General features: G+C 35.0%; 2 protein-coding genes across 2 annotated transcripts; one reads left to right on the top strand and one right to left on the bottom strand.

Annotated features, from left to right (window-relative positions):
• Positions 1 to 599: 599 nt before the first annotated feature.
• On the bottom strand, positions 600 to 1,544 carry LOC140341756 (olfactory receptor 6N2-like). Its single transcript, XM_072427630.1, has one exon. The coding sequence runs from the start codon at positions 1,542 to 1,544 to the stop codon at positions 600 to 602; it is 945 nt and encodes a 314-aa protein (XP_072283731.1).
• Positions 1,545 to 10,512: 8,968 nt separating this feature from the next.
• Positions 10,513 to 11,457, top strand: LOC140341755 (olfactory receptor 12D1-like). The gene has a single exon (XM_072427629.1). The coding sequence runs from the start codon at positions 10,513 to 10,515 to the stop codon at positions 11,455 to 11,457; it is 945 nt and encodes a 314-aa protein (XP_072283730.1).
• The last annotated feature ends 1,859 nt before the right edge of the window (positions 11,458 to 13,316 follow it).

Here is a 13,316-nt window from a genome sequence, read left to right as displayed (position 1 = left end):
GCTATCTTCGCTCTAGTCAATCATAATGTATGCAAGAGTGTATTATTTTTCTGCCAAGTACTGAAACTAAAGTTGTGGTGACAAATAGAGATAGGTGAATATGTACAAGTTTAAATTGCCAGGAGCTTGGAGAATCTTGTTTGAAATACAGTGGACCTGGTGGATACAGTGGTGAAACCTACGGGAATATATGATGGGGGTGCTTATTAATATTTTTTGGACATTTTAAGGGATAATATGTAAGCTGCCGTGAACAAAAAACAAGGCTTGGGATGCCAGGCACTGCTGTATAGAATGTATACCATAATATATATTCTTTATATAGTAAAAAATGAATTTTTCCAAAATAGGAAGAGGATCTTCTCATGTGGTTTTTAGAACAGCATTAAAAAGGTTGAGGGATTCCTTATAGCTGTACAGATCAATATAATTTTCATGGGTAATCAAAAGAACAGTGCACATAGCACACATATTTGAAATTGATTTTTTTTTAGCTTGCCCTACATACACCAGAAATATTTGAATCTAATTAATTAAAAAAAAACAAAAAAGTTTTTTCAAAATGCAGTGCTTTGTAATTGCACTGTGAATATAAAAGATTAATGATGATGATGGTGCTGATTTATAAATCTCATTTTGATTACTCTTATTATAGCAAGTTTCACATCTTTATTCCTCAGACTATAAATTACTGGATTAAGCAAAGGTGTACACATGGCATATACAATTGCTAACATTTTGTCATGTTCCACAGAGTGTGTACCTTGTGGGCTTGCATAGACGGTGAAAGCCGTACTATAAAATAGCATCACCACCGTAATATGAGAGGAGCAGGTTGAAAAGGCCTTGCTTCGTCCTGAGTTTGTCTTCATTTGTACAATGGAGAATAAAATATTGATATACATTACTACAATAAACACAAAGTTAAACATAGTGGCAAAACCAATGACACAACTGTTTATTGTGTTAATAATGGAGGTACTGATACAGGCCAAACTTAGCAAAGGAGCTAAATCACAGAAGTAATGATCTATGTGTCGTAGACCACAGAAAGGCACTTTTATGGTAAAAACAAGTGGTATTGTTGCAGCTAAAAATCCATAAGACCAACATAATAATGCTAGACTTCTACATCTTCTCTCATTCATGATAGCTGTATACCTCAGGGGGTTACAGATTGCCATAAATCGATCAAAGGACATAACAGCCAGCAGAGCACACTCTGTCATGCCTAGACCATGGAACATATAGAGCTGAGCAAAGCACCATTGGAAAGAGACCCTTTTGTCATTAGTCAGCAAGATAAAAAGGAGTTTGGGTACTGTGGTTGATATGTACCACATCTCCAAATATGAAAGATTAGTGATAAAAAAGTACATTGGTGTTTGAAGGTATATATGAAAATGCACAACTAAAATGATCAGCATATTACCAGATAGAGTGAGTAGATAAATTAGAAGGACGATAAAGAAAAGACATATACTGTAATTCTTAATGCTGGCAAAACCTAGTAGTAGAAAGCCACTTGAAAATGTTTGGTTCATTTCATTAATTTGGTTTATATTTTACAAAGAACAATTATGTTAAAAGAAATACCAGCTGGGATTTAGGAAAGAAGTAAAACTTTGCTTTGACCTGTAAATGAGAAGCACCAGAGACATTGTGTTTGTTATACACATAAAATAAATGATTAGTGTTTGCTAGAAAAAATATTATAAACGATAGCATGGAGTCATGAACAACCAAAGTTGTTAAACAAATCTATTTTAATTTTTTGAGGAAGCAAGCATAAACATAGTCAAAGTAGTGACTGCGGATATAGCATACACAGACTTTGCAAAAGTGTTTGACACAGTACGCCACAGATGCTTAAGAAAAATTGAGTATGTACAGTAAATTGATAGAAAACTGGCTTAAAGGCTATTGAGCGAGAAATGATTAATGATTCATATTCTGAATGATCTAAGGCTGTTACTAATTTTCCCCAAGGATCATTGTTGGGACCTTCACTTTTTACCTAATAATGAAATAGAGTTTTAAATTAGAAGTACTACTGTAAAACACCACCAAAAACACCAAGTTATCATCATAAGTAAAATAAAGTCCTTATAAGATGTCTTTAACTTACAGACAAATCTAAATATGCTTGTTGGGTGGGCAATTGTGTGACAGAGGAGGACAAGTGTTGATCAATGTAAAGATATACACTGACTAAAAACATGCCTGTGTTATATATTTTAGGGGAAAAAACAAACTGATGGAAAAAATAATTAGGAAAACTCTTGGTGTTTCAATAGCTCTTTGACGTAATAATATCATGTCAAGATGATATTTCTAAAGCAAGCAACATACTTTCTTGTATAAAAAAATTAAAGACTCCAGAGTGAGAAACCAGGATACACTCTTATCATCTGAAGAAAGAGAGGGTACACTTCCACATACTAAAAGTTTTTTTCCACAGTAAAAGCTGTGAAAATGATTTGAGGAATATCCAAATTCCTTAGAAGATCATTAAATAAATTTGGTCCTCTGTTTTTCCCCTTTTAAAACTAATTGAACCTTGTTTTTTGCCTTTTTTTCAGGATTGACTATGAGTATAAGGTTCTGTACATACATGTTTTAAATTGATTTTGTTTACATTTATGTGTTGGTTGAACTAAAGAGACTTGTGTCTTTTTAAAGTGACAATGCAACCAGTCCTAATTACCTATGTTCAATGGAAACCATTAATGCTTCTACAACTAAATAACTAAATAAGTACTTCTAATACAACTGATTCTAGTACAGCCTCTTCTAATATTTTACTACCACTATTTTCATGATTATTACTATTGTTATGCTGTTTAATATTTCTATAATGTGGTAATTGCAGAACTAATTGAAGCTCCTTTAAAACCAGGTATTTTAAAAATGTAGGATGCATACTGACATTGCTTTAGATTGCAGGTTTTGCATTCTAAAACAAAGATAGTATGAGACACATAAGAAAAAATAACATAAGAACATAGCAATAACATTTTTCTCTATTTTTAAACTTTAGGAGATTGTGCACTATGTGATAAAAATGGCTTATTTTAATATACCATCAACCAAGGATCATGTGTGTAGTTGTCACCCATAAGGAAAACTTAATACTGAAAAAGAAGGAAAGAGATTAATAGAGTAAGTTCCCCTCAGCAGGACAGGGGACCCCCAACAGATGTGCACTAAAGGAAGCCCTAAAAGATATTTGATACAACAGTGCTCATACAAACCAGTTGGTGTCAGCTTACTTGCTCTATGGGGTTTTTAGTGTGGTCCCTAGCATCACCAGTGGGCTGTGCAATAATTTCAATAAATGTAATGCAACAGTAAATTAGGAGAGACTGCAATAATACATCAGAATATGTAGGACATTAAGAACATCCTACAAGAAATTGATCGCCCAATCACAGATGAATATTTAGGTCAGGTAGCATGCCGGTTCCTGCTGATCAAAGGTATGGCATGCATTTATTCCTGTAGTCAGCTGTGCCGCAATGCCCACCCTGCTCAGCCCTGCTCTATTTTTGACCGGAAAGAAGTTCTTCTGGGATAGAGTGTACGCAAATAGAAAACATGTTTTGCTTAACATAAACTTTATCATACTAATGCATTTATGATTCAGACCTACTAAATGCATCATTGTCTGGAGCCTAGTTTTGTATTGCAATGATCCTATATAAAAAAAAAAATTTGCCTATATTTGCACTAGTAGCTATTGCTACATAATAAAGTATAGAAAAAAAAACTTTGATTAGATCTAATAATGTTGCTCAACTACTGACTATTTAATGTGTTCCAGTCGAAGGTAGCTGTGTTAAGTGTGGTTAATATACTATATAAGGTAAGCCTGTGTTCACACCCAATCATTTGCAGTGGGGAAAAAAATAAAATTATTATGTTATTTAGTCTGTATGTATACATGTCTGTTAGTATAGTTTAAACACCTTTGGCTCACCTTTAACAATTTCTCCTTTTTGGAATACAATTTATATCTGCCTTTAGGTTTATTCATTTGAAATTATTTTCAACAATTAAATACCAATACTACATTCCTTACAATATGAATATCCAGACTTTTATTAGATACTGTTTCAAATCTCATGGGATAATATCATTGTTAATTTACATCAATGATGTAATGTACATTGATCATAATTAATCCTTTGAGCCTAGTTAGTCTTTCACTACATTGTGATAACCTAGAGTAAAACACTTAGATATACAAATAAACAAAAGAGCTAACAAATACCCAGTAATATCAACATTTCAGTTGATTTATTCAAGGAGTAGGGCCTAGTACATAAGATCCACTGGTAATTTTGTGCTGAACTAACTGATCTGATCTAGATTCCAATTTCAGTCAGAAATCCCAAAATACATTACGTATTTGTACTAGATTTTGCACTTTTTACCATTGTTTTACCAGCTAAAAAGGAGATCCAATAAATATAATCATACTATTGGCTGAAATTTACATTTAAAGATCTATCAACAACAAATCAGAACCCCAAAAAATCACATATGTTTGACCAAAATTTAGGTCTCAAAGTGGATTTCTCAATATTGGCAACCATAGAGCAGACATTCTTTTACATTGAAAAAGTATCACACGCTATATGCACCCACCCAGGTCTAATAAAAAACAGAGACACACTACAGTAATAATTTTAGTGTTTGATCTGTTCTACTGTTAATCTGGGCCATCCTGCTGCTACTAGACAGAGGAAAACACTGGGCGTTAGGATGCCCATACTGCAGTTTTCTTCCATTGGTCTGGAGATGGAAAGTTGTGTTGGTCCTCAGTGGAAGAAAAAAGAATCTGTGGGGGAACTAGGAGATGTAGTTTATTGAAGGCAGGCTGCGGATTCCCTTCTGATTTATCCACTACACCTACTAAACAGACCTCAGTGGTAAGAAAGAATATGCATAATTATTGTGCAGCTCTGTGGAGTGAAAACCTGTGTTGGGACTTGCACTCATCTGTATCTCTTACTCACTTATCACAGTAGCAAGTTCACAGTCATGTGATCATTGTAAATCTATCTGCATTCATTTGATATTTCACAATTTGTATATTTTTAGTTAAATTTTGAGGGCTAAAAATATGCCACTATTCTATAGCACAGAAGACTCTGGTTAGTGTTGGCAGTCTGGTAAGCATGTACACCAGCCTTGCATGGTGTAACTATGGACAAGGTTGTGATTGATAACACTGGGGAACAATTTTAAACACATTTTTTGTTTACTTCAATTTTTAAGCTTATTTACACTAAATAGGTATGCTGATTCTGAAGGTGTAATTAGTTTTCTTCCATCACGTCAGGTTTTTTTCTCTACCACTTATATTAATGCGATTACTGTAACGTGGATTTGTATAGGCTTTTCATTTACACACAAGACAGTGTGGTCAGAGGTTGTGCACTGCTCTACGTATTGAATAAGCAAAATTTATTTTTCTACTTACACACATATTTCTACCCTGATTCATTTTATTATATCTGTGGCAGTTTCACCATTCCCAGTCAATGGGCGAACATCAGCACATTTGTAGAGCAAGCCCATTTGGCAAATTTCAAAGTTAAACTTGGTAATCAAGATAAGTCTTGGGCCCCTCATAAGGTGTGCAAACAGTGTGTCAAGGGTTTACGGATGTGGAAAAAGGGAACAGGTGATAAGATGCCATTTGGTATACCTATAGAAAAATAAATGTAACGTAGAGTATCCTAGTCTACCATCGGCTATATGACCAGTGGCTCATTCAGATGAAATCCCAGTGACCAGTTTTCGTTACACTACCCTCTCTTGAAGAACATGATTATGGTGATGAACTAAGTGACAACAATGATGAAGAGTTTGTAATTGAAGAGGACTCTGTTCGTAAGGGTCTGGTTCAGCATGAGTTGAGTCATTTGGCATGTGATTTGGGACTATCGAAGAAGGCTTCAAAACTTCTAGCATCATAACTGCGTGAGAAAAACTTACTTGAAAAAGGAACAAAGGTATTTTTGAACCAGAGAAATTGCATTTCTGCAGTACTTTAGAACTGACAATGGCTTTGTGTATTGCCATAACTTACCTGGTTTAATGGAGGAATTGGGAATTCCAATCTATACCTCAACTGAATTGTGACTGTTCATCGATAGCTCAAAGAGGAGCCTAAAGTGTGTCCTCCTTCACAATGGCAATATATTTGGGTCAGTCCCAATGGGCCATGCAGTTTCTCTTTGTGAGAAATATGCAGACATAAAGAGAGTCATTGAGTTGTTGCAATATCACCAACACAACTGGGTTTATGTTGACCTTAAAATGGTATGTTTCCTTCTTGGTCAGCAACTCGGATACACCAAGTTTTCCTGTTACCTGTGCATGTGGGACAGCAGAGCTCGTGAGAGGGGTTGGGTGGAAAGGAATTGGCCTCCAAGGTCTGCCCTAAAACCAGGTGATCCAAACATTCCACATGAGCCACTTGTTGATAGAAAGAATATTATATTCCTGCCTCTGTACATGAAACTGGGTCTGATGAAGCAGTTCGTTAAAGCTTTGCTAACTGAAGGAGACTGTTTCAAGTACTTCATTTTGGCATTTTATAGCCTGTCATTTGAAAATATAAAGGCCGGTGTGTTTGATGGTCCACAGATTCGGCAGCTCATAAAAGATCAACATTTCATCAGGACAATGTCAGAAGTCAAAAAGAATGCTGTAAGATACATGTGAAGACTCTAATTGAAAATTTAAATAAATATAACCAAACACAAAACATAAATTTAAGAAGAAAATTAGTGGTCACACATTGCCCTGGATACATAAACCTAAGACTATATACAATGCAATAATTATCATTGGAAACAAACTACTAACGATCAATTGATAATCGTTAACAAAAAAAGTGAACAATGACAGGGCAATGACGCCGATGAACGAGGACTGTCGCTGGAAACGAACACACAGATTTGAATGAGTGACGATCGTTCGCTATCTATTGTGTGTTTGGTCGTTCGGTGATTGTGAATGGTTTTGTGGTACTCTTTCTCCGGTACACGTCACTTCCTGCATCATTCAAATGATCGTATTTAGTGTGTGTACATCATTGGTGAATTATCTTTGTACAGAATCGTGCACTATATGATCGTTCAAAATAATCGTGAATATTCGTTAATCTGTCGTTAATCGTTTATTTTCCAACGATAATTATTGCACGTGTGTATGTAGCCTAAGATGGTCTATGGCTGCAACAGGGCTACCCAAATAGGTACAAGGCAATTGTATAAACAGTACACACTATTATTATTCAACTGTAGTTATATAGCGCCAACATATTACGCAGTGCTTTACAAAGTCCATAGTCATGTCACTAGCTGTCCCTTAAAAGAGCTCAGAATTTAATGTCCCTACTATAGTCATATGTCATTACAACAGTCTAGGGCCAATTTTGGGGGGGAAGCCAATTAACCTAACTGTATGTTTTTTGGAATGTGGGAGGAAACTGCAAATTACATGCAGATAGTGTCCTGGCACAGATTCGAACCTGGGACCTAGCTGCAAAAGTTCTAACCACTGCTGCCCCCCAAGAAAAAAAAATAAATAATGCTATTTATAAGAAAGATTAAAAAAGAAAAAAAATGTAACATAATCTTAGTATATTATTTAAGCTAATGTTGCCAGAAATGATCAAAAGCATGAACGTTAAATATGGGCTGGATTCTAAGAGATCACATCAATAGAATGTGATATGTCCAGATGAGTATTTAAAGTTAATATATTATCATAATATATGATATAATGTATAAAATAAAGTTTTGGAAACCAGTTTGTAACCCACGTGGAACAGTCAACCACAGGAGCCAGTTTAGTAGATTGCTTCAATAAATACTGTATGTCTCTACTTGCCAAAAATTAGGAGATATTGATGCATGATATTTATCATTACATTATTTGAATCTTTGTTTTATTACCATATTTGTTTTCCTTATTTTCTTTTTCTTTTTTAAACAACCCTTAATCCCAAGGTGCATATCCCCATAGAAACATATTTAATTTCCCGAAAGAATTTATTCAGCAGCTTTATATTCAACCTGACAGAAATGTATTGCTTTTAAGTAAATGGTTATTATTTCTACCGAATTTACAGCTACACTAGTCCACTCTTCATGCTGGTACTATTTTTCAAATTGTCCAAAAAAGATGTCTTCTCTCATGAAGTATTTAGGCCCCTATTAAATCAAACTTAAAGGTAAACTCAAAAATGTTATTTAGAATACTTTGTATTATTACACTAACATACATTGGATTATTACAGTGTGAAATATACTTTGTGGGCTAATTACAAATTTAAATTCTGAAATGTCACCCAGTGTTTTTCTATGGGCCTACTGGGCTAATATACACCTGAAAAGTGGCAAAATAAATGTCATAAATATGTTAAGATATACAATCAGTAACGTTCTGTCTCCTTTTCCCGTCTTCTTGCTATGTCACCCAATCTCGCACTACACAGGTGCAAAATCGGGAGATACTCTTTAAACGCTGTTCAGAGCCCTTTTCAAAGGAGAAAATAATGTCATGTGTGAGATCGCCTTTTCTTTCCCCTTAGTAGGAAAAAAGCCCCCTCTCCGATCTCGTGGCCACAACGTGGGCTCTGCACTCTCCGTCAGGGTGTTGCAAATTACTTTATTGGTTATCCACCTTTTTAATTAAAGTAAAAAAGTTAAGTTTAGGTCCACTTTTAGTTTTGGAGATTTTTACATAGGATTCTCATGTTCTTATGTCAAGAAATGTAATGTGCAATTATTGAATAAGAGTAGTACAAATCCTGGTTGAAAACATAAACAGACCTCTGTTTATATGTGTGCGGTTTGTGGTGTAAGAATGGTGATAAATAAAAAATCACATATACTAAATAAATGTGTAGTCGGAAGAAAAATATTTATTTTTTTTAGTGGTTATAATCTTAGTTTTTTTAATGTATGGTTAAAGACTACAAATAGCCAAATTTAATTTTTTTACTTTTCATAATCAATCAATTAAAAAAATAATAACTGCACTTTTACATTTTTTTCTTTCCTTTCTAAAGCAAAACAAGCAAAACAAAATGCGGTGTAACATTAGTTACACATGAAACATTCTAATTATATAGCATACTTTAGTATCATCAATGACTAATTAACATGAGTGGCCACTGGACTAGATATAAACTGAATGAATGGTTTAGGACTTGTGCAAACAGGCTTTGGACTATGGGTATAATGGGGTATAAATGCATTAAATAAATGTATAAATGCAGTTCTCTTTAGGGTGTAATCAAATCAGTTAAAGACAATTCTAAGTTTGTTTAAAATTTATTGGCACATACATTTCACCTGCAGTTGATCTTCTGAGAGGCAGGGAAGAGAAAAAGAAGCATGTAGTCCGTCTCTGGTGCAATATGGTCATAGGTAGGTAAATGTAAAGTTCATTGAGCTTAAAATGAACAGTATGATAGTAATTCTTGTGATTATGTTTAATTTCTGTACACTACTGTGTATACAAAGCATGGAACAGTATTACAATATTGATTATATATTTAAAGAACCAATAACTTTTTCAGGCCTGCTGTCTCATTAAAAAGGGCTCTGAACAGCGTTTAAAGAGCATCTTCCACCAAAAATGCAAAACAATTGCCTATATGCTCCTTTTTCTTGTTTTTTATTTCAGGAAAAACATACTTAGAAGCCCAGCAAGTCACACATTTTCTTTTTTTACCACACTGTTCTTTTGAGTGCTCCATCCACACTGCCAATTTTTCTTTGCCCAGCACAGGTCCTGCTTGATGTCAGGCCCTTGCTAATGGAGCACTGAGCATATACATAACAGTGGGTAGACCTTAAGCCTGCTGAGATATCGGTATCACACATTGCAGGAGGCTTCAGTAGGAGGGGGCAGCCGAGGGCTACATCATCCTGGCCTAGGCTAGGAATGAGAAAGTGAAGGGAGCAGGTGTTATACTAATCAAGGCCAATAAGTATAGTAATGTCACTGTTAATACACTAGAACAATAATATAATTTATATAATATAATAAAGTTATAATATAATAATATAACTAAACATTTTGCAGGCTTTGATTGTATTTATTGTTTAAGGATGGGGGCACAGCTTTACACATACTGTCATACTGTCAGGTTTTTATTTCTGAACACATAAGGGAAATATGATGCAGTCCATATGGTATTTGAAAGCAACAGTGTTATGCAAATAGTAGTTCTTTTTAATGTAAAAATTGTAAAGTAGTAGTTCTTTTTATTGTAAAAATTGTAAAGTTTATCAGGTATTCCTTCTTCATTAGTCACAAAAATTATGCTTTTGACGGGCCATTGATTTTTACAAAGCTAGTTTTTTTTCTTTCCTGCCTAAGTTTTCACACTTTACTGTATATTACAAGGTAAAATTGGAGATTCATTCATTTAACTCATATAAAAAATATATATACAATGTTTCTTTCTGTGAGTAGGAGATGGAAGGATGGAATAGAACAACTGAATTTATTCTGATGGGTATCACCAACATTGTATGGCTCCAAAAGTTCCTCTTCATTTTAACTTTGTTTTTCTTTTTACTTGATATTTTTGGGAATATTCTTATTATCTCCATGGTGATCAGAGATCTTACTCTTCAGTCCCCTATGTATTTTTTGCTGGCTAATCTTTCCTTTTTGGATATTTTATTTTCCACTGTTACTGTTCCAAAAATGATGTCTGGGTTTTTAATGGAAAACTTAATTTCAAAAAATGGATGCATTGCCCAGATGTATTTTTTCCACTTTTTGGGCTGTGCAGAAGGTGTCCTCTTGGCTGCCATGGGCTATGACAGATATGTCGCTATTTGCCATCCTCTACATTATAAAGCCATCATGCAAAAGGCAACCTGCATTCAGCTGGTGTTCACTGCTTGGGTAACAGGCCTAACAACTTCATTAGTACATGCTGTAATGACATCACAACTTCCTTTTTGTAACAATAAAAATATCAAACACTTCTTCTGTGATGTTAAGCCAGTCATCAAGTTGGCTTGTAAAGACATTCATGTAAATGAACTAACACTAGCCATTGTTAGTGGCTTTTTAAGCACAAGCACCTTTCTCCTTACTTTACTTTCCTACATTTATATTCTTGCCCATCTTTTACAGATAAGGTCATCCAAGGGACGATCCAAAATTTTTTCAACATGTTCTTCCCATTTGAGTATTGTCATATTGTTTTATGGAACAGCAATGTGTACCTACATTGGACCAGCCTCAGAAAATTCAATTGAAAAAGATAGAGTGGCAGCCATACTATTCACAGTTATAACCCCAACCCTCAACCCCTTAATTTACACATTAAGGAACAAAGAAGTTAGAAAGTCCCTAGAAAAAAATCTAAAAAGGTCAAGCATTTTGAGGCTGCCAATTGTAAAGTAAAATTGTACCTAGTAATTCAGGTACACAATGTAAAAGACTACATATTACATAGTACGAAATCTAAAGAAAAAATACAATGATGAATTCAATATTCAATGTAGAACAAATATAGATTATAGCTTCGTGTTTTTTTATCATGATTTTTTATTACAAACAATATAATATTTAGGTGTGCTTATGTTTACTTACTAACATGTGAATTGGATGTCATGAAGGATGTTTAATCTACTAAGCATTTTAGTGTTAAAATGTTCTGCCAAAATAAGGTTTTATTGCTGATGTAGCAGAATAAATATGAATACTTCTCATAAAACTCTATTTATAAAAAAAAAAAATCTGACATTTTCTCAAACATTCCCCAGTGGAAAAAAATGACATGCATGTTGAAACACATTAGCCCTGATTCATCAATGAAATGCGCGCTCGCTGGACGCGCGTACCTTCGCACTTCCAGCGAGCCGGTTTCCCGCGGGCCGGAGTCGAGTGCGCTCGTACACTCGCCCTTCACTGCCAGCCGGATTCCTGCCTTGATAATAATGAGCAATAGGGGTCGCGAATCTGCCAATGAAGGCGATTAGATTTCAGCTGCGCGATTAAGGAGGATCTGTTAAGCTGTCAATGATGTGATCATAGCAATTAATTAGCGCACACCTGCTCTCTGTTCTGTGCGTATCTACAGTCCATTACAGGTCAATTAGAATCTTTAATGCTTCATCTTCTTTTGGGTAAGTGCTACTTTTTTAGGTTACATTGTACTCATTCACAAAATCATTAGAAAGAATGATTTTTTAGGGGAACAGTGACTTTTCATGCAAGCTTGCCAGTGTAAAGCTGCCGGTGATGCGCGGCTCTGGCTGCGAGCTCATCCAGTTGCTCATTGCGCGACGGCTTACGATTTCAGATCGCGAAAACCAATGCGCGAGCGACCCACCGATGCACGAGCGACCTTCTTGATGAATCAGGGCCACTGGGTCTGAGTTAATAAAGCTCTCCAAGACTGGACGCTATACACTTTCACCAGTGAAGCTACGTGATCCAGCAAGCCTTTGTTGTTTGTTAGCAAAAATGCTTTCAATCCTGCACCAGATTAATTTTAGGTTTGCTGAATCAACCAGCTTCACTGATGAAAGGGGATCTTCTTTAGCCTTGGAGAGCTCTAATAAACCAGGCCCATTTGATCTGGAAGATTCCCACCAAGAACTGTTTAAGGTAATGTCTGTAATTCTCTGTGTTATAAAAAGTGTTTGAGCCCCATAGTGTTTGGTTTTTAGTTCTCTATCGTAATGAACATACATTTATTAGTTTAGTTGTCGGATAAAATGAAGACCTTTATTGCCCTTTTATGTTTGGTGACACTTTAGGTGTAAACCTTATTGTTGGTTGTTCTGGTTTGGGAAAGTGGAGTAAATTGGCTGTATCAGATATACTGTATTTACAATTGTGGATTGTTCCATATAAAGAACATAAGGAAGCAGTTGTTTATAAACAAAACATGTCACAAGAGACGTCAAAGCATTTGCCTGTAGGCACCCAGAATGCTTGAATTACTTTCAAACATGAGATTACCTACCCAATTTGGTAAAATGGTAAAATGTTTCAATATGCTCCTAAAACTTTTTTGGCTTTAATACTTAAGTTTACACTTTGTACTGAAAATGCTGGTCAGGACAGATTTAAATTAATCTGTATGTTAAAATGTATGTTTTTGTAGCATATTTCTTATTAGGCAGATTCCAGGGTTGCCAACCTGGTCCTGGATTACTAACTCATGTGTTTCCATGACTAAGCCTTGGATAAAGCAATAGATTATTATTAGAAAATGTAGAGAAAAAGTACAAGAATTATAAGTGCTTGCCACT

This window comes from Pyxicephalus adspersus, chromosome 12, assembly GCF_032062135.1.
Source record: "Pyxicephalus adspersus chromosome 12, UCB_Pads_2.0, whole genome shotgun sequence".
In the NCBI taxonomy this organism is placed as follows: Eukaryota; Metazoa; Chordata; class Amphibia; order Anura; family Pyxicephalidae; genus Pyxicephalus; species Pyxicephalus adspersus.
This window is presented reverse-complemented; position numbering and strand designations above follow the sequence as displayed.